The sequence below is a fragment of the Amborella trichopoda genome, chromosome 3 (genome assembly GCF_054954075.1).
Source record: "Amborella trichopoda isolate Santa Cruz 75 chromosome 3, AtrichopodaSantaCruz75HAP2 v2.0, whole genome shotgun sequence".
In the NCBI taxonomy this organism is placed as follows: domain Eukaryota; kingdom Viridiplantae; phylum Streptophyta; class Magnoliopsida; order Amborellales; family Amborellaceae; genus Amborella; species Amborella trichopoda.
This window is the reverse complement of record NC_142338.1, coordinates 58,352,746-58,375,395: the sequence shown is the minus strand read 5'-3', so window position 1 is coordinate 58,375,395 and position 22,650 is coordinate 58,352,746. Positions and strand designations below refer to the sequence as shown.

The 22,650-nt window shown below is 36.2% G+C and overlaps 1 protein-coding gene across 2 annotated transcripts; it reads left to right on the top strand.

Moving 5' to 3' along the window:
* Nucleotides 1-1,834: 1,834 nt before the first annotated feature.
* On the top strand, nucleotides 1,835-15,254 carry LOC18429621 (PITH domain protein (DUF1000)). 2 transcript variants are annotated; one of them, XM_011623337.3, is made up of 8 exons: nucleotides 1,835-1,932; nucleotides 2,077-2,163; nucleotides 2,278-2,401; nucleotides 2,701-2,749; nucleotides 2,877-2,934; nucleotides 3,077-3,123; nucleotides 3,238-3,315; nucleotides 15,107-15,254. In XM_011623337.3, exons 1-8 carry the CDS (start codon nucleotides 1,879-1,881, stop codon nucleotides 15,153-15,155), a joined length of 546 nt encoding a protein of 181 aa, XP_011621639.1. In that variant the 5' UTR covers nucleotides 1,835-1,878; the 3' UTR covers nucleotides 15,156-15,254. The 2 variants fall into 2 exon arrangements, with proteins under 2 accessions (XP_011621639.1, XP_020520239.1); XM_020664580.2 differs by lacking the exon at nucleotides 15,107-15,254 and adding an exon at nucleotides 14,136-14,707.
* The last annotated feature ends 7,396 nt before the right edge of the window (nucleotides 15,255-22,650 follow it).

The window sequence follows — 22,650 nt, the reverse complement described above, 5'->3', positions numbered from 1 at the left end:
CTCCTCTTTTTTGTCTAATTTTTTAAAATCCAATCTAACTAATTTGATTGGCAATTGGACCAATTTTGAGTTGGCCAAAGTCCTCATTGATTTGATGCTTGTACAAAAATTTTTTTCATCAATGAATAATTTCATGCATTTTATAGATACGTTGTCATGTCCAAAGGGTGTATAGGCCTTTTTTTCTTTTTTTTGGATAATTTAATGGGGATGACGAGCCTTTATCCGTTTTTTAAATTGTTAGTGGTTTTTTAATGCGTTAATAATTCTAAATTGCTTTGCCTTACAAAAAAGCATACATCAAAGCATTCCCAAACTGCTCTCAAAGTGCATACATTGGTATATAAATAATAGCACCAAATCAAAGGTGTTTTGAAAACAAAAACACATGAATGTAAAATTTAAAGAAAAAATATTTGGTGAATTGATCACCTATTAATGTACAAGCCCCTCCAAAATCCATCTCAAGTCTATCTTCATGTACAAGCAAGCCCCTCCGAAATTTTAGGGTTTGCTAATGTCAACGATGAGGATGATCATGAATCTAACTTCTTTTTCTTTTTTAAAAAAGTTTTAAAATTCTATTTTCCACCATCCATTTCGGCTTTTAGTAGAGGCACAATTTTTTGACATTAATCTTAAAGATGGATATTTGACACATATGTAGATGCCCAAAAATAGGTGAGTGGGCTAACTCACCACAACTGTGTCGAAATTTAAAATTTGTCAGACATATCTAAATACTTGTGGAAAAATTTATACAAGGTGTACATCTTATACGATTTCCCTAAAACTAATGCATTTTGTAATACATTATCTAGACTACTTATTTTAAATTTTAAAATACGACACGGTTTTTATGAGTCCATGTAGAAATGAGTCACCTCTTAAAAATCTATTTTTTGAGATGGGTTTTTGGACTTAATTTTTAAGGACATTTAATCTCTAACATGGAGATTATGACAATGAATAAAAAAATAAATTTTGAAAATTAAAAATAATAATTCTATTAAGAAGACATTTGGACGATTAGTTTCAATTATTTTTAGATGGACCACTTATTTGCAAATGTGGAAATGCAGTCCCTGCCGCATGAAACTACATTCAGTCCAGAAATTGTAAAGCATCCATCTTAAAGATGGATGCAAGTAGGTGTGCCATCTAAATACAATGAAAACTAATTATAATTATTATTAATAGAATTATTATTTCTCATTTTTAAAAGTCATTTATTTTTTCATATTCATGATCTCTACAGTGGAGATTACATGTACTTTAAAAATTAAGTTTTAAAATCCATCTCAAAAATAGATTTATTAAGAAGCTCTCCTTTTTACATGATTCCTCTAAAACGGCATCTTTTAGCAATTTGCCTACGGCACCAGATATAGAGCCTAGGCTCTAAACAATCAAATTAGAGCTTACTTCAAAATTTTCATTAGAAGAGGTCGTTTTGACATTCAAATATTTTAAAATTGATCATCTCGACATCAAGATGCATGGATTTGATAAAAAAATAGATTTCAAGTTTTAGAAATAGTTAATCTTGTAATATATTTTTTGACCGTCAATTTTTTAAATTATTCAAGTTTTTAAAGATATACTTTATTAACACTATTTTTTAAACTTTAAATTTATAATCAAAGATGAAAATATATTTTAAGGTCGGTCAAAGATTTCCAATATTGAAACCACACATTTCTCGACACTATTTGAAGGTGGGCTCTAATTTGATTGTTTGGAGCCTCACCTCTATGCAAACCGAAAGTATCCACTGTTTTATTATTGGAAAAGTAGGGAACAGGCTTATTTCTTCATTTAACTTCCTCTCTGCTGCGAAAAGGGTGTTTCCCATCTTCACCTGTCTTCGCGTTCGCCATGGCCGCCGAACCAGCCGCTGCAGCACCCGCTGGCGCTCTCCAGAGAAGCCAGGTACTCTACTTTCTTTCTCTATTTTCCATTTCTTTCTCTCTCCTCTGCTTTCTCTCTCTCACTGTCAACGAGAATTTCATGATGGGAACGATTGATCACATTAATGCTCATAGAAATCCCCTTTGTTCACCAAAATTCAACCAGGTAGATTTAGTGGACTTTGTGGACTGGAGCGGAGTTGAATGTCTCAATCAAAACACTGGTCATTCCCTCGTCAATGCTCTAAAACAGGTCAATAATGGCTCAGAGTTTCTTTTTCTCCTATGATTAAGTAAAAATAGGGTTTGTATCCATCTTAAGTTTCAAACTACATCTTGTTTATTTATTTATTCTTTCTTGGAACAGGGTTATCGAGAAGATGAGGGATTATATTTAGAGAGTGATGCAGATGAGCAGCTGCTAATATACATGCCATTTAAGCAAGTTATTAAGTTGCATTCTATTCTAATTAAGGGTCCGGAAGAAGATGGTATGAATGATTCATTACAATTCTAGGGTTTTGCTATGTTTGTGATCGTCCCTAGACTGTGATGTTGCCATAGTCGGTTCCAATACCGATTGCTGCTTTTCGTAGCAATCGTTATATTTGATATTGCTGTAATCGATTCCAGAAACTATTGCTTTCTTCCTAGTATCATCAGGTTTTATACGTCTGTTGCGTTATTTTCCGTTAGAAACTTGAGATCACCATGAATTTGAGAATATGGAATCCATGTTTTGATTTACTTATTTTGTTCAAATATCATTTTGAGATGATTTTTTTGGCAGGCCCTAGGATGGTAAAGTTGTTTGCAAACAAGGAGCACATGGGTTTTAGGTGCAGTTCAAACACTTTCTGACCCCCTTTTTTTTTTCCCTATCTGAGGTGATTTATTTCTGGTGATTGGATGACGAGCCTAAACATTTATAACCACTTTTATACTAAGTCAGAAGTTAATTTGCAGTAATGTTAATGACTACCCAGCCAGCGACTCCGTAGTGTTGACCACAGCTCATCTCAAGGTAAGATTTTGAATGTTGCCCCATGTAACAATGTTCCTTAATCACAGCTCTAAATTGTTAAAGAGAAGGTATTTGATGTAGTGCCATTTATTTCTTTGATATGGACATAAACCTGAATGGTATTTTTCTTATTGAAATGTAGGGAAAACCGGTTACGTTGAAGTATGTAAAATTTCAGAATGTTCGGAGGTAAATCGTGTTTTCCTTTTAATGTGCGCATCTTCTATTTCCACCCTTTAGCATGTTTTTTCTTGCTGGCTAAAACAGGAGTACAAAGAGTTATTGATTTTGGTTTGCGTTTAGCTTGACTATTTTTATTGAGGACAACCAATCTGGAGCTGATCTCACCAAGGTTCAAAAGATTGCACTCTTTGGAACAACGTAAGTAATCTGAGTCCCTTTTTGAAACTCTTTATGTGATTGAACAGTGCTGAAATTGTTCGCATTTTCAAGTTGATGTGACTATATCCTGGACATTGTGGTTCTATAATGCTTACATCATATTGTGATCTTTGTAACCTATTTTGAACTTTTTGTTAATGGAGTAAATTTATTTCCTTCATTTTGATTTTTTATAATTTCTTGATTCATTGGATATTCTGTCTATTTACACTGGATTGTGAAATGATGGAGGATGTTTGATATGAAGTTTAACTAAGACATATGGGCCATATGTTGAGATGATGAATAGATGAACAGAAGTAAATGAGGATAAAGTGTATTGAGGATGCATGACGTATCTGCGAGTGAGTTCCTATATGTGACAACTGCTAAGTAAATCAGATATTTAAGAATACAAGGTGAAAATGAATGTGTCGATAACTGCAGCAGAAATTGGTCATGTGAACCAATGGTTGAATCATTTGACAATAATTGTTTGATTTGATAGTAGATGATAATTCATCAATTGGATCAAATTAGAATTCACTAAATTGTAAATGTGGGCATTATGTCCTCGTAGAAAGGAGTGGATAAATTGCCTCATAAACAGATAAATTTTATCTGGAGTTGCTGGTTGGTGGAACCGGGTACTATACAAGCTAAATGAATGCTATAAGTGACATTTGTGGCACAAGGGTGAGTAGGAGGATTTTTTAGGTGTAGAGATGGGGTTGGGTGGCAAAAAGGATTTGGGAGACAGGTGTTTAGGTTTTTGGTCTTGGAGGTAGCCTTAAGTTCGTAGAATCATATACAAGGGAGCAACCTCCATTGTCAATATTTGGGGCAGAGTAATTTGTAAGGAAGGCTCAGCAGTCTATCAACTTTATTTATTTCTAGTTGAGATCCATTTTGCTAACGATGGAATTCCTTTTTTCTTTAATGGTTTGTGCAATTCTACAGATTTCACATGGCTCTGAGCTCTGGTTTTGCTAAGTCTCATAGTACAATCCCTGCTTATCGGTTGTTGGTTGCAACTAATAGACATTTTAGGTGCACGCTAGGAGGTGTAGCTTTGTCAATTATTTGATGTCCTATCTTCCAATTCTGCTTGATGCAATGTTGAATTAGGTGTAGGCAACTGAACCAAGGGCAGACTTTCTTCTTTCAGGTGGCTAGTAAAGCCCATTTATGCCACCAAGAATCTGTTGTACGGCTTAATGTAAGATGATATGGGTGATAGAGGGACCCCTTGTGGATGGGGTGATTGAATTTTTGGGCTCCTATTCATGTCTTGGAGGTTGCAAGGCGTCTAGGAGTGATGATTATTGCTACGTGTGCGTGGGTGGAGGATCATTAGGTAAAGAATGTGGGTGCGATTTTACTGAAGTATGCATCTTATGACCTCACATCTTTTTCTGAGTTGTGCCTGATGAGAATGTGGATAGGGACCTTAGTGATGCAAGTATATGATGAAAACCTCTTGACATGGATAATTTTAAGAGTGTGGTTGTTCAAGTTCTTGCTTGAAGTTGTGAAGATGGTTTTCCACTGTAGGATTTAAAGCTGTAAAATGTAAGGGCTTTTGCATCTTCATTGAGGTGATGTTCTTCCCATTGTACTTGTAAAAGCTTGCATATCTTTAGGCCTGGTCTACTCGTAAATCTTTGCTATGTCCTTCCTTTGCCTAGTTTTCTATTGGTTGATGTGGCCTTTCGGTTTTGGTCTTCCATTGCATTATTGAGTAATAAAAATTAAAAGTTGTTATGCATAGTGATAGTTTGGGTCTCCTGTATAATCATTTAGTGGTTATTGGGGAGAAGATTGTCTCATAATGTTTTATGGTTGAGATTATTATAGTGATGTGCTGCTCAGGAATTTGTGGCATTGAATAATGCAAATACTATTCTAGGTCAACACATTGTTGTTGAGTTGAGTTGCTAAATGTATCTGGGCTAAAGTTGTTGGAAGTGGGTTCGGTGTGGGAGTAGGCAATTTTAAGTAGCAAGATGATATCTAGGTTTCGAATGACATAAAAGTGCTTGTTCAATAAATATATACTATAAAGAAATCTAAAAAAAAAATACGCCCATTTTTAGAAATTATATATAGATATATAATAAATATATTCAATATATATTTATTTTATTAAAATACATTTCTCAAGCAAATTTGTAGACTCATTTATTTCGTCACCTCTTATCCAATTAACCCTGCCCTTCTCTTTCCCTACTCCTTCATTTTGAATTAAAAGAGAAACTAACATATGCAGAGATAATAAACAAATAGTACGATGTAATTTTTTCTATCTTTTATTAATGAAAAACGGGTAGAGGGCCTTCTCCCTCACTGATGGACCCCCCCAAAAAAAAAAGAGATAATAAATAAAAAGGGATAAAGACAGATATAAGTAAGAGATGAATTTTCTTTCAAAGTTTCTAAACTTAGACATATTGTCTCTTCTTTAAATGTGATTTTGGAACCATTACATTGAGGTTGATTGATCTGGATTTTAGCATCTTTCCTCTTAGGCAAACGTACTTTACATGGATTTGCGTCAATAGTTCTTTCTTTTTTTATTGAAATTTAAGACTTTCTTTTTTGATAGACATAGATCAAAGCATCTCCTTTCCCTTTGGAAAATATACAGAACCTGATTTTGCAATATTATTTCTTTTCTTTTTTTCATTGATATGCATTTAGACTTTGTTTCCTTTTAAAGGATATAGCTATATGGGTGTAAATTATTTTGACCAATCTCTACGGTATTGTAATCGGGTTGCCTCATATGGGAGAGGGATCTGTCCAAGATTGCACACTGGGAAAGTGGGATCACTGGAATCTCCACCAAGTTGGGGGATCATGGTAAATAGTCTGGCAACGGAGTGGTCCTGAGCCTAGTCCGGCCTGAGTCCCTATAGAGCCAGCTTGAGCCCAGCCCAGCCCGGACCAGGCCAAAGAGGCCCTGGCCTGTCAGGGTCAAGCCAGGTAGGGAAAATTACATTTAAAGGGGGAAAAAGAAAAACAATGAAGGGAAAAAAAGGCCGGGTTGGGCTGAAATAGGCCGGCCATGTCATGGCCCTGGCCCAGCCTAGCTTGGCCCTGCCCTGCCCTCGGGCCTTGGTGGCCAGGCCCTGACCTGGCCCTCTGGCCACATTTTGCGCGTAGGCCCTAGTTTTTGGGGGCCCGGCTGTTTGACCCCTTGCAACCCTACTGGTAACTAAGACTGGCCATTTCCTCACTTTTTCATCCCTTGCAATTGAATTTATCTATGCCATTCATATTGATGAGGCTTCTATGATTAAAGTTCTTTACTGTGATTTGCTATTTATTGTATTTTGTGGGTGTTTAAGTCCACACTGGGCTGTTGAATTGTGTCAAGAAAGTTTTTAATTGTGTCAAGAAAATGTGTCTGGGCAATATCCAAGGCTTCAAAAGTTCAAACTTCGATTGATCTATGCCCTCTATACTTTTTGAGATCATGGAATGCACTCTATGGTTACAAGGTTGAGGAGTTTACACTTCAATTTACTTTTGGTAGGCGAGCTATATAACTCCCGTGGGTTGAAAATTCAAAGCTCTTGCATAGTAGCGAGAGGGCAACTTTTGAGCTGCCTATTGGAAATGAATTTTCATGCCTACTTTTAGAGGTTGGCCAGTGCACTAGTAACTTTTTGAAGTTGTGGTTATCCTGGCCAGTAATGAGTAGAGTTCTTCATGGTTCAGATTTTGCTGCTGATATGATCTGGCCTGTCACGATAAGATACAATTCATGCCATCCAGGGTGCTATGCTGAAATCTAGTTATTGTCTTCCATCTGTAGTACTAAGCTTAGGACTTGCATTTGATTGATTCCAATGCACAGGGGGGCTTCTTAATCATCTGTTTTTTTTCTTTTTTTCTTTTTTTTTTTCTTTTTCTGAATCTGTTAACATTTTTATTAAAAGGAGGGTATGGAACTTACAAAAATTGCAACCCATAGACATGGTGCTGTATACAAAACTCCCGCTGTTTGGTGGACTATACAAGAAAGGGAAATAGAGTATGCTTCGAGTCTCTCCTTCTGATCCACACAAATAACCGAAACCAGGAGCTCAAAAAGGTGCCAAAATGGTTCCCGTTATGCCTCGAGTCGCTCCTTCCTTAGCGATATCCTCTGCTGCTGCGTTGGCCTTGCGCCAGGTATGCCTTCATCAGACTTGCATAACCCAGCAAATATGGAATATCTCGTAAAAAATGTATGCTAGTCTCACAGGGAAAGGCCGATAATCCTAAGGGCCAGGTGATGATGTTTTTGGAGTCTCCCCCTCAATGACCAAAAAAGTGCTCCAGCTAGGATCGAAATTTCTGAGACCCTCTAGAAGGGCTAGGGCCTCGGCGGTGTTGAAGTGAGCATGACCAATGAACTTAGAGAAAGATGCCCCCTATCCCTTGTTTCCATCGATCATGATCTCAAAAGATGCCCCCTATTCCTTGTGGGCCAGTGTTGCCTAGAGAGCAGCCATAAAGTTTAGTTTAGTCTGACCAGATTCGGGGGTCTCAGGGAACGTGTATGGGCCCTAAGAATAGCATGGCCTATCAATTTTTGTGGAAGCCCATGAAGAAGAAGTGCTTGAAATAATTGTGGCTTTTGGCCCAGAAAATTACGGACCCCCCTTTGACCTGGTCTGTCAACGTGTCCAGCATAGAGCCTTTTCTCCCCGAAATAGCCTGTTGAATCAGCTGGTTAGCTGCTAATGGTTTGGTTCGAGGAGTGGGACCTATTTCCAGCCTCCTTGACAGTCTTCTCTGAGGAGGCGGAGTGGGCATGTAGGGGCTAAACCACATGCCTTCTGTTTATAGGTCTAGTGAATCCATAGTATACTCGAACAATATCCCTCAGACTGTCCTTTGAAGGAACCAAATTGGGGTGCAGGGATTTATTTTTGTGGGTTGCTATATTCCTGTGCTTATTGATGGAGACTCCTATTTCCAATCAGTATGATACGTTTCCATTTTCCAAGTTTAAAAGTTACCTTGCAACTTGGTGAACTTTACAAATTTTGCAAAAACCTAGGAAAAAATGTAGGGGATTCAGCCCTAGTTGGTCGCCATCTCAAACTAGACGCCTAGCAGTTAAATAAATACCATTTTTCTGACAAAACAACACTCATATACATTCAACAGTTTACTTACAAATACTCTGGCGAGTTTTTTCTTAATGGAAATGAGTTTTTAATCACTGTATGTGTGTGTGCTTGTAAATATAATGTATACACTCTTATGAAGAGAAGATGAGAGCTATTTATCAGAAAAGAAGAAGAAAAAAGTGAGATGCAGGTATGACAAGTATATTTTTGTAATATGTACATAGTATTGCAAATCCCCATCGCATCAATGTATTGTTTCTCCTTGTAAATTGTCTTGTTTATAAACTAGAGTGTTCAACCCATGAGGTTTAGAATGTACCCATACATTAAGTGTGCTTGCAAACAGGTCTTAAATAATGCATTTATTCATATTTACTTGGGCCTTTTACCTGTTTGGCATCAAGACTTGTTGCTTCAGCTAGTTCTTCTTGTTCTCACTTAAGCTATTACTTGTTTGGCCTCAATACACTTGGTGAGCTGCCATTGATTTTCTTGTTCCAAGATCCCTCTCTTTTTGCCACTCATGATATCATTCCTTTAGATTGCTGTACTTATGGGTCTCTCCAAAAGCGTTTTGTTTTTACTCGTAAACCATGAAGTAATAAATTCCCATTGAATAACTGAGATTGTTGCTCCAATATTCGACCATACAAAGGATCGAACAATACTGCTTTTGGACACCAGAGGGATCAAGATTTTGTTCAGGACGCGTACTTGGCTTATGGGTGGTCTTATCATTTATTGCAGTGAGAAGTCCTGTGGGCTTCGTTGCCAATTTTCTTCATTATGAAGTGTCCTTTTAAGTTCTATGTTCCAAGCAACTTGGTAAAAGGACATAGGAGATCCTTGTACCATTCCTTTGTTTGTGGGATCAGTTTCCCAGAGGGGAAATGAGAAGAATTATAAAGTGAAGTGGATTTGGCTTTCCATTATTCTGTGATCATCTCTTTACTGATCAGATTGCAATGAGTTGTGAACATGCAAATAGGCCTCTGCAAAGATAGTGTCTGGTTCTCCAAATATATTTGTCAAGTATTTCACTACACATTCAGCTTTCTGTTTAAAAAATTTCTAAATCATTTCTCCCAGTGAACTTTGTTCTTTTGCATAGCACTATAGTGTCTGTGACAACCTGTACAACAAGATGCTCCTCAGCCTCCTTGATTCCATTCTCTATCACTTGAAATATGTAATGGGCATCATGGATATAATCAGAGGCATCAATAACTCAAAAAGACAGTCCCTGCAGAACAATTCACAAGCAAATTCATCTGACTTCTTCTCTTCCTATCACTCCAACCATCAGTCATAATAGAAACCCCATACTTAGCCCATGCATCCTTCTTAAGTTCTACAGCTTCTTTCGTGGCACTCACTACTTTTTTTAAAAAAGGCTCTTAAAGCTTATATAGGATTGGGGGTTTCATCCCAGGGCCAAATTGGCCAACTGCCTCTATCGCAGCATAGAGGCTGCTTAAGCAAGAGGTATTGAAAGAAATGCCTGCCTCATAAAACCATGTAGCAAGATAATACGCAGCTCTATCTCTCTTTTCCTTTTTGATTTTATTTTCAATGGTGGTATGCTTTTTTGTTTTCTCTGCTGCAACCTCAGGGTCAGGCCGAGGTAAAAAACTATCCATATAGGGCCTCTAACCCGAGGCTTCTTAGTCCTAGAACTAGAAGCGATTACAACTTCCTTCCCCTTTCCCTTCATAATGGATTGCTCAACCTCTTGACATCCCTCCATTTCCTCATCACTATCATCATCATCAAAATTGACTCGAACCCTAGATCTAATCTCTACTATATAGGCAAATCTCTTTTTTTTTTTGCATTTTCACGATATTCAAAAAATTGTTTATTTCCTCTTTAACAGCATTCAGAACCTTTTTACATGGGGCAACATCCTCCCTGATACTTGCAAGATATCTTTTGAACCGGTTTATGCCTCATTTTGTATCATTTTCACAAAACTTGCATCATATGCAATTTTTATCATTAGGATCTACGTTATAGCTATATTTCCAACGGGATCACCAGATCCCAAAGAAGACATCTAAAAAATAATGCAAATTACTAAAGCAATAAAAAAAGGGGTAAAGTTTATATCGAGTATTGGATCTAAACAATCAAGTTAGAGCCTACCTCAAAATTTTCAATAGAAGATGTTGTTTTGATGCGCAAATATCATCAAATTGATCATCTCGGCAGCAAGATGCATGGACATGAGAAAAAAATGAATTTCAAGTTTTGGAAATAGTGTATCTTGTGATGCATTTTTTGACCTTCAATGTTCAAGATTTTCAAATTCTCATAAATCTGCTTGATATATACTATTTTTGAAGCTTTAAATTTTATAATTATAGATGAAAATATATTTTAAGGCTATCACAAAAATTTTCAGTATGGAAACCATATTTCTCGATAGTTTTTGAAGGTGGGCTCTAGTTTGATTGTTTAGAGCCTCAACTCTATACAAACCGCACCTTAAAAAAAAAATCACTTATTTTGAGTTTGATTGCTCAATCTTCAAACTTCCACCTCAAAGATGCTTCTAAATACTCAAAATCTTCTAAAAATAACTTTGCAAAACATCAAAAAGTAAATCTAATATCAATAGGTGATGTTTTGATAAATTTTTAACTTTGAGAAACCCCTCGATCTTAAAAAATTCACCAAAAAATTGATTTTTTGGGGCTTTCTCTCTCTAAAATTGGCTCCAATAAGTTTTAGGGTTCAAATGAATCTAAAACCCTAAGTTTTGGCCCTTAAAAGCAAAAAAAATGACCGTAACTGCCCCTACCGAAAACAATTTCCGCCCTTGGACAAGGCGTAGGCCCTGGGCGGCCACCCAATGCTGCGTGTTGGGCGCCCGCCTAGGGGGGTTCCGTATTGCCTAGGCGGCCACTTAGGGATCGACCACCTAGGCGCTGGGCGGTCTGCTTTTTGAATCATTGCTGATATGAACTTTTTCTATTCATTTAGCATTTGTTTTCTCGATTATACTAATTGTTTTTACATTCCACAGTTAACAATTTCAAAAAAAAAAAAAAAGGAAAGTTCCAGACATTACATCCTTCTATTTTTCATTCTGTCTTCTATTGCTAGAACATAGACATGTAACATTGCTTTTCTGATTGGTTTTTATTTGGATATTGTCACAATCCTCTTCGCTTTGTTAAGCACTCACTTCCTCTTCATCTCCACTTCCTCTTTGGCTTTCCATTTTCCACCTTCCTCTCTTGGAGTATCCTTTTTGTGGTCACTTATTACCACATCCTTCGTGAATCATAGCTGGATCAGTGAAATAGCATCTTGTCCACTATGATTTCCTATTCTACGTTCACCTACATTATAAACTGACTAGAACCCATGAAGTTTATTATGAAGTTTATTATAAAGTATGAAGAGATTGAGGAAGATGTCACAAACAGAATTAGAGCTAGGTGGGTGAAGTAGAGATGTGTAATCGGAATTTTATGTGATCGCTGCTTATCGATGAAGCGGAAATGGAAGTTCTATATGACAGCTGTGAGACTAGCTTTGTTTTATGGAGCGAAATGTTGGGCAATTAAGAAACAACATATTCATAGAATGCGTGTAGCTGAGATGAAGATGTTGATATAGATGAGTGACAAGCCGAGAAGGGATAGAATTCAAAATGAATATATTTGGGAGAATGTAGGTGTGGCATCCATAGGCGATAAGATGAGAGAAAGTGAACTTAGGTGCGCTAGCCATGTGTTGCGCATACTCAGTAGAGCATATGTTTGGAGGTGCGAGTTAGTTTCAAGTGGATGGTTCAAAAAAGACAAGAAGTAGGCCCAAAAAGATATGGTTGGAAGTAGTGAGAAAATATATGGGGACTTAAAGTCTTATTGAAGGTTGACCCCTAATAAAGCAAAATGGTAGACCAGGATTCATGTAATCGCTCGTAGTTAGTTGGAAAAAGGTTTTGACGATGATGATATGATGGTAATTAAAATAAAATGACAATTTTATTTCTCTTATTCTATATGCGTCCCCAAACTCCCCACAGATGACAAGATGCTTTTGTACTTCCTATGTTTCTATTAAAAAGGAAGCAATTTAGGTGAAGCTCCTGTTCTTGCTATTGTTGCATTCATGTAAGAATTTCGCCTCAAAAAATTGACTATTGCTTAAAACCTATTAAGTGTGTAGGGTGTGTCCAAGTTATTTTCTTGTATATAAGTTTCATCTATCTTCAAATGTTGTAGGGTCATGGAAAAGCTCTTGTGACCACTTGGTTCAAATACCATTAGGTACTCAATGCTTTTTTCTATAAATTTTTTTTTTGATGAAAGAGTTAGCCAACGATTTTTTACACATGGCTCTTCGGCCTCCTTCAAACTAGCTACATGATTGCCTCATTGTTTAAATTGTTAACGTGCTTTTTTATATGGGTGCGCTATGTATAGAGAGACGAGGCTCTAAACAATCAAAGGAAAGCGCACCTTCAAATAGTGTCAAGAAATGTGGTTTTAGTACTGGAAATCTTTGTCATAGCCTTAAAATATATTTTTATCTTTAATTATAAAATTTCAAGCTTCAAAAATTTAAAATAGTGTAGATCAAGTAAATCAATGAATAGTTGAAAATCTCGAAAATTGACGGTCCAAAAATGCATTACAAGATCTACTATTTCCAAAACTTGAAATCCATTTTTTTCTCATGTCCATGCATCTTGATGTCTAGATGACCAATTTGAGGATATTTGAACATCAAAACAACCTCTTGTAGTGAAATTTTTTAGGTGGGCTCTAAGTTGATCGGCTCTATATAAACTTTTTCCTTTTTACATTGATCACAAAAGTATTGAAAAGACTCATTACCTGCCCCTTTCCTTCCCTGCTTATCTGCAAAAGATGCCTTACATTTTTTTTGGCTTTTCTCTAGTCCAACAAGAACCATGAGCGGGTATGTAAAAAACAATTCCCTGAGAAAAGCACTTGTTGGAATAGAGAAAAGCCAAAGAACAATTGTTCTCTAGAGTATTCACTAATAAATTGTTCTCGATTCACTAGATTTTTCGCCCAATATTTTTTGGCTTTTCTCTATTGAACAAGAACCATTTTGGGAATAGAGAAAAGCCAAAAAAACAATTGTTTTTTAGATTTTTTGCCCTATGTTTTTTGCTTTTCTCTGTTCCAACAAGAATCATTTTGGGTGGGAAAAGCAATTCCCTGACGCCCGATTCAGATGAATAATTTATTAGAGAATAATCTAGTGTCTTCCCTGCATATTTAGGAGTTAGGAGTAAGGTGCATTGTTTGGTCGGCACTGCTATTATTGTAAGGCCATTTCTCTGTTTTTTTTTTTTGGATGCCTATTTTGGAAAAGAAAAGGAAATTTATCAAAGTATACCTATCAACTATTTGACATTTGACCCATTTTCAACTACTCCAACTCATTGATCATATGTATGTTGATGGGCTCTTGAAATTAAATCAAAGAAACGAGTGACATGTTAAATAGTTCATCACTTTTCCAAAAAAAAATAAAATAGTATAAATAGTTCATCTCCTAGGTACATTTTGATAGATTTCCAAAAAAGAAAAAAAACTTGGAATGCCCTTATTCTATCTAGATAGCCCCATTTTTTAATTAAAATACGAGTGTCCATGCAAAAGACTACTCTTAAATCCTAACTTTGGAAATTACTCATTTCAACAGGGTTCAGTTAGGGCAAGGCTGTGGCTTTATGCCCTTCCGGTAAAAAGTAAAGCTGTCCCTCGAAAACCTGCCGAGACCTTTGCGGGAGTTAAAGGGTGGCAACGCGCAGGACCAATGTCCCCATAGGGTTGGGCTGGGCCATGTAAAAAACAACTGAGGAAAGAATAACAGAAAAAAAGAAGGCTGGGCTGGACCGAACCAGGCTGGCACTTTCCCTGACCCAGCCCTCTGACCACAATTTGTGGCCCGAGACCTATTTTTACTGGACTGTCCAGCTCAATTCCACCTTTAGCGGGACTGACCTTTCCCTAGGCTAACCTATTACATTGTCGTTAACACCGTAGTTATTGTGTCTTGATGGAATAGCGGACACTGTGTTCATGTGGGTATACTTTGACGGACCCGCCATTTCTTTAGACAATGTACGCAGTGATACATCAAGGGTCCAGATTTAGCTGATAAATTCGTAATCACTGAGGCACGTTTTTTTCTGGAATGCCTTGAGCTCTGAAATGTGAACAATTTACGAGCATTTTGTATATTTGTTTATAAAGTGGGCCTGCTATGCTTCCTCTGTTGCTTTGTGGATTAAATCATTCTTTTGAACGAGAGTGAGAGAGAGAGTAAAAATTACGTATCTGTAATATCAAGACCGCAGATCTGTTTTTGATAAGATTTCTTTCACATGATGAGATAGAGAGAGAACCTACAGTGACCGTGATATCTTTGTAATTCGTATTTAGAGATAGACAAAGCGTGAGACATTTTGGTCTCATTACCCAGAAAATAGCTTTTGTGGTATACTTTTCAGTTGTCTTGTGGATGAAACTTGTGTAATAAATAACTCAGATATTTCTCATTTACCACGACTCACTCGTATCTCTCTGCAAATCTCACTTTTATAGAAATTACTCTCTCTCATCACGTAGGACTGTGTTCCTAAGTTGGTGGCTTTGATGTTATTTTCGCAGGGTGGAGACAACGGACATGAAAGGCTTGAAAAAGATGGAGGATCATTAGTATCCATACTCTCCTATGTAAAAACATATTTCATTTAATTTTCTGTACTCGTTTTGTCTCACAACAAATTTTATAAAAACCCCATTGCTTTGATTACCATTTCTCGAATTTCTGTTCTCACTACCTCTCTTTATCGATTGCGACAAGGTCACCTTATCTCCTCTCTCTCTCACTCAGCGTCTGTTAAACCCCTGTCTAAGCATTTAACTAGTTTCTCTCTCCTCTCTCTCTCTAACAATTTTTACTTTCTTTTTTTTTTTTTTTTGGCTGTGTGGATGTTGAAACTTGAAATTTCTCTTTGGGATTTTCAATTTTAAACAAAAAACGAGTGGTTTACTCATTAAAAGGCGAGGTTTGTAAAATCTCGAGCGATTCTGTAGAGGGTGTATGGGGATGCGTTTCTTGCTTTCTCGGCTTCTGCGTAGCCGCCCATTCGTTCCCGTTCTTTCACTCCTCTTAAACCTTCCTTGGATTGATTCCTCCTCGCGATTATGCTGCTTTATCTCTCCTCCTTAATGAGACATGACACAATGTGTAACATAGGTTTTTTTTTTTTACAAAGCATGATACAAAGATTATGCCGCGGCGACTCCGCCGTTAGATGTCGTACTTGGGGAGTATTTTTTAATCTAAAATTTGGGGAGCTGCCCAGTAGTGTTACGTATTTTTTATTTTTATTTTAATCTTGAGATATTATTTTTTTGAAAAAATATCTTTATAAAACTCATTTTCATCTTTTTTTTTTTCATTGACTTTAGGATGCTAACCCTATCTTACTACAACTTTTATTTGTTCATTAGCCTTAGGTTACAAAACATATCTTATTATATAGAAGTTCACACTGGTATATCTTCTAACTTCTGATCAAATTTTATTTATTTATTATTAATTTTTTTGATTTAAACAAATTAAAAAAGATATGGTTTCTGAACCCCTTTCGCTTTTTATGTGATCCCTTTCTCTTTCCCTCATCAACCTCCCAAACCCCTCTCTCTCTCTATCTCCCCCTTACCTACTCGTCGGAAACCATTTTTTGTTGGAATTTTGATTGAGATTTGCAAGGGAGAATTCACAAATTTTAATCTTTTTGGCTGGTCACCATTTTAGCTAGAATCTTGACCGGGATTTGCAGGGAGAACCTACAAATTTCAATCTTTTAGCTGGCCATCATTTTGGCTGGAATCGTGATCGAGATTTGAAGGGAGAACCCACAAATTTCCGATTTAGGGTTTTCACATACTGAATCTTTTTGGCCGACCACTATTTTTGCATCTTGATCGGGATTTGCAGGGAGAACCCACAAATTTCTAGTTTAGGGTTTCACAGACTGAATCTTTTTGGCTGGCTACCATTTTGTTTGGAATCTTGACCGGATTTGCAAGGAGTATCCCACGCCCTTGGCGATCTCGACGACCTCGTCCTACCTCCTCAGCCTTGGCAAAGCGTTCCCTTTCTCGATCCCCTAAACTATCTCCAAGTGAGTTGGAGTCTTCGAGTATTCGCCTTTGAAGGGCCAATGCATAGGTGTAGCAGCTCATAGTATAATCATAGCGAGAGAGGGGAAAGTGCATGTCACCCAAGCAGATGAGGCTCGAAAATGAGGCATGGGCTAGCTCTGGGTCAATTCCTAAATCAAGAAGAGGATTGGAGGAAGAAGAGAAGAAGTGGTTCACAACTTGAATTGCTTTTTCATAGTTCCCATGTTCCATCAATTGTTGTTGTTGTGATGTTGCTTTTCTTCTTATGGCTGCCTGGGATTGACAGTACTTATCACCACTCGCGATCTCCTCTTCCATTACCATGCCTGATATTAATCTTCTTAGGAGGAGGAGAGCAGCTGCAGGACGGTGAGAAGTCGAATGCTTGAGATTCATTTCACAATGTTCATTGATATAAAAAAGTGGCCAAAATGCAACGTTTTCGGTGAGCTCTTGAACAATTTAGAGAGAGAAACACATGAGGAAAGAGTTTGAAACACGCGAGGAGAGAGAGAGTTAAAAAAAAGATTGGCTTTTTCAATTTGTTTGGGTTAAAAGTTAGGATAAAAATAGATAAAGTTATTTGGGGGTTAGTAGAATTTTTTGGTTCAAGAAGAAATACACGTTGAAAATTGGGTCCATGGAGATACTTTCCTTTATTTTTTCAAGTACATAAATAATGCGGCTAGGGACTTTTTAATTGAAGTTAATTTATAGGTTGAAGAGGTTATATCCCAAAATTTGTGTTCCTAAAATCAATCTTAGATGGAACTTTACCTGAAGTAGTAAATAGACACTATAATTAGAATATAATATCTTTTGCAATCTTATTTTAATGAGTTTTAAACCTTGTTCAGGCTTGTAATTCAGGCTCCGTTATCGGGCTGGACCTGGGCCAAAGTCGGTGGCCTAAATGCATGGATGAAATTTGGAAAGATGAAAATGTTTTTTTTGGAGGGTTCACGGGGATATGAGATGGGTGAGGTTTGCATAATATATTATTGAAGTAAGGTGTGGGCCCTCCAATGAAATTAAAATCTATTGTTACTTGCAATTATGAAATTTAAAGTAAAAAAAAAAAAAAAAGGTGACAATCAAACAAATCTATAAGTATTTGAAAATCTTAAAAATGGATGGTCCAAATAATGTGTTAGAAGATGAATTATTTTCAGGATTAGAAATCTTATTTTTTTCACGTCTATGAATCTCGAGGTTGAGATGATCAATTTGAGGGTTTTTAAGAAAAAGAACAACCTTCTCTACTGATTTTTCAGGTGCACCATACCCGTATAGTATAAAGTTGAGACTTTATACAAACTTTTTCCATATGGGATATAACGTATTTAAAAATGTGCGCATTAATAAATGATGTTTTCATGCATTGCGCATTGCTAATATGTTTGAGGGCATATATGCTCAATGGTGAACTAAATCCATATAGTTTGATCATTTTGTATTAAAAGTAAATGATCTCGTCATATACTTTTTCATATAATTTAGCTTTTAGAACAAAGATTTTTGTTCGACGTTTCAACATCATTGGGGAGAAGGTCCAGCCCCAAGTTGCACAGCAAAATTACCTCCAGGGTTGTCTCAAGGTAGTGGCCCGTTGAGCTTGTGGTTGGTAGGCATGGGCAAACCGAAGGCAAACCTCTAGAGTTCAGGGGTTGGCTTGGGTTGATGGTGGCCCTATTGAAGCCCGACCCACTCTCACTGTTTAACAGTATTAAACAACTAATTTTAATAATTAAATTTATATAAATATATCTTGATTGGGGAAAGCGGTTTGTTAAGCTAATTTTAACCAATTCGACCCGTCAACCTCGTATTCAAACCTGAGTGTGGGATTTTGGATATTTAAAGTTTTATCCCACTCTTTTTAAGTTATAATATTATTGTCATTATCAGCTTTATCCCAATTTTTAAGTTATAACATCATTGTTATTATCAAGCCTTATCCCAATTGTTAAGGGTGGTCTACTCTAATTCGATTCTTATTAAGGGTCATGCTTTCTCTACACACAAAAGCTAAAAGATTTTAACTTGGTACGGGAAACTACATTGTTCATTTACTCCATCGGATAAAACCTAATTTATGAGGAATTCTAGGACCCTAACTTTAGGGATGTAATCTTTTACAACTTGTAGACTCACTTCAATAAAAAATTAGAATTGAACTTTTTGTATATATAAAAAGCAATATAATGTCTCAAGATTGAGCACATATCGTTTGATTTCTAAAGGGTAAGATCTAAGCATCAAGAACTTAAAATTCAATTTTTTTTTCTTTTGAAATAAGTACCCGTTCCCAAAATTTAAGATTAAAAAAATCGTCGACTTTTGAATAGGGCATAGATGCACAAAATGCTTAGTACAGCATAATATACGTGCTCTTTCATTGTTAAATGTTGATTAAGCATAATTTGGAAGCTTTTGGAGAGATGGTTCTTAGGACATTTCACGTCTAACAAGAAAGTATTTGCATGGTTTATCCTTAGGGTTAAGGATAGGTGGTAGGGGGCCAGAAAAGTGCAAGGTTGATTATGGGGCTTGAAAACGAGGTACACGTGTCAATCACATCAAATGCTCGTATCGAGAAGCCTGCATCAAAGAACTCTCACACTCTCCTTACGCTGTCTAACCTAAACCTAAACCTCTGTCAAATACTCTAATTTTCCTTTCATCTCTCTCTCTCTCTCTCTCTCTCATAAAAAGCGCTTTATCTATCTTTAGCCTTTTTGGCCGAAGGTCCTCACCCTCTTGACTCTTCACACTAGTCTCTCTCTCTTCTCTCTTCTCTCTTCCTTTTGAAACCAGTTTCATACTACTCTCTCTTCTCTCTTCCTATTGAAACCAGTTTCACACTACTATCTCTCTCTTCTCTCTTTCACATTTTGGTCGCATCTCTCTCTCTCACTCATCTGCCTGAAGTCATTTATCCATCAGTATTCATTTCAGGCCACGCCTCGCCTCGCCCAATCATGTGTAGCATCATCTTAGTCATGGTTGACAGAAGTTCGGTGAAGTGTCTTCAGAGAGAGAGTGTGTGTGTCGGGGACGGGCCCTCATTTTCTCGAAAAAGGTGCCAACACCATAATCACTCTCTTAGACATTGCTATGGAAGTGTCCTTTCCAATTCTACTTCAAATTACCAATCCACCTGCTATAATAGTTGAAAAGTGTAAAATATTGAATGCTTCGTCCTTCAATTTACATTTCATGTTGGAGGACTAGAGAAATTTTTTTAGGCCCCTCAGAACCGGACTTTTTGGACAACTTCACTCCAACCAAAATTTTTTTTATTTATAAACATTCCTGTACCCATACAGCCAAACATTAACGTGGACTCGCTGACTACCAAAATGCCAGATCCCTTAATAATCCGCAGCCCAAGTATCAGACTGCCTTTATTTTGTGCCAGACCACATGCTTTCTAAAAGCTCAAAGTGCCAGACCGTCTCTATTTCGATTCCAACACATATTTTTGTGTGAATGTTGGATTCAGAGTTTCAAGTTCCAAAACCCAGTTTCACTAAAAAAAATAGACTCGTAACTTGAGGATCGGCACTGTATTCGGACTTCTAATGTGTAAACCCAACACACATTTTTTAAATGAAAGTTCGATGAAGGTCTTCAAATTTTGAAGCCAGCTTTCACTAAAAAAACGAGTACATTATTTAAAGTATTGGTCCCAATCTTCTCTCATAGGAAAACATTACATTCAATGTTGGACCCGGAGTAGCTTGAAAAAATAAAAAAATGATGAGAAAGTGAGACTTCAATGTAAAATTAGTATAATAGGTTATTTTTCAAAAGGAAAAATTTTATATAAGGCTGAGGCCCTAAACAATCAAGCGCATATAAAAAATTCACTACAAGTGGTTGTTTCGATACCAAGAAACCCTCAAATCCAAATATCTCAACCTTGAGACACATAGACATAAGGAAAAATGGACTTCAAATATTGAAAATAGTGCATCTTGTAATTTATTCTCTATACGGTCAATTTTCAAGATTTTTAAGTGTTCATTGATCAAATTAATCTATACTATTTTTGAAATATTAAATTTTATAGTAGAGATGAAAATAAGTTTTTGGCCATCATAAAAATTTTTGACGTAGAAATGATATTTTTCGATATTATTTAAAGATGCATTTACTTTGATTATTTATGACCTCTTTTTTTTTTTTTTTTTTTAATATTACCAAAATATTTGATTGTTTAGGACCTCAACCTTATAAAAACCTCACCATTTTCAAATTATTATGTACTTCCTCTAAAATTATATTTGAGAACACCTTAAATTGCCTTTGTTCATGATTGATGACCTTGAACAAGCAGATATATTGTAATAACTTTGAAAGCATCATGATACTTTTATCATTTTGTTAGGAACTCATAGGCTAGTCAAATAATTAAAGTGCTTCTATTTATTGAAAACTACGACATGGTAACTAGGTCTGAAGGTGCTACCATCACGACCCCACCCCTTTCTTAGTGTTCTTCTCTAGTTTTTTAGAAAAATGAACATATAAAGAAAAGTGGATATAAAAATCACAAAACGCCAGGATGTGGTCTACATGCGCTCACAGAAACATGCATCTTCTGGTTAATATGATGCATGGTAATTGATTAGCATTTTAATGGTTTTTTTTTCTCATTTTTTGATCGTAAAGTTATTTTCATTTTCGCCCATTCTCTCGAGAGGAAGAATTCAGAGAAACGAATAAAAGATTCAATATTTTGATTGGATGTGCCGTGATCAGCAACATCTCAAGTTCTTTCTCTACCCTAAGAATGATCATTGTTCGCAAAATCTCCCGATCGAACCGTTAACCGCCTAGTTAAATCGAAACTAGCCAATGGCCGGTTTCGGTTTTGGGCGGTTAGGGTGATCAACCGGAATTTAAAAAAAAAAAATTCAAAAAAATGAATATAAATTCAAAAAAAATAAGGGATTTGATTTGTAATGCATTTTTAAATATTCTTTACATTATGGTATAGATAAAAAAAATAAAATAGTCATTAATACTCACTTTTATATTTTCCGATCTTTTTTAGAAAATTTTCAAAATAGCTCTTGAAAAATATAAAATGGGTTAAAATCCATTTTTTTCATTAATTTTCAACTTCATTTGAATGTGTTTTGTTTTAATAATTCTATATATGCTTTTCATATTTTAGTTTTTTTTTTTTTTTTTTTTTTTTTTTTTTTTTTTCAGTTAGCCGTTTCTGTTCGTTTTTTCGAACACTGAGAGTGATATACAAGATTGGAGAGGTCTTGAAAAGTGAAAAATGGACTATGCACACAAGCGATTAGGGGTCACAATGGCGTAGCCCGGCTCTAAAACTAGGGCTTACGTTCTAAAATTCGTTTCTAAAGAACTTTACGATAAAAAAATGAGAGAGAAAAATAAACATTAAAATGCTAGTTAATTCCTATTCATCATATTAACCAAAAGTTGTTAAAAAAAAAACTAGAGCTTAGATCACGAAATATGAGGAGCCGAAAGAAGCCGGGTTTCGGCCAAGGCCACAAACACGATAGGCTAACCCGGCCCAACCCTAACCTTAGGGTAAATGAGGATATATCTATTAAAATTATAATTTATGAGAGAGAAAAATAAAATTTGCATTAGAGGGAAAGAAAAGGAAAGGTTAAGATGTGTTTTAGAGGGGCACGGCGCGTGGGATTAAAACCTTGCATGAGCCGAAAGATGATGATGATGCCGCTACGCTCCTCTGCTCATACGGCTACCTTTTTTTTTCTCATAAAATAGGGACACCCCCCTGCCACCAAAAGCTCCTCTAATTTGTCCCTTTTTCTTTCTAATCTTGTCTTATTTTATCTCTTTAAATCTTGTTTTATTCTCTCTCTAAAATTTTTTTTGGAAAGCTTTTTATTTTTCATTTACAACATAGAAGTTTTATATTCCCAATACCATCCAACCGTCCATTTTTTTATCAATAGAATCACTCATCGTTTGAACTTAGATCCGACGTCTCAAAATATTTT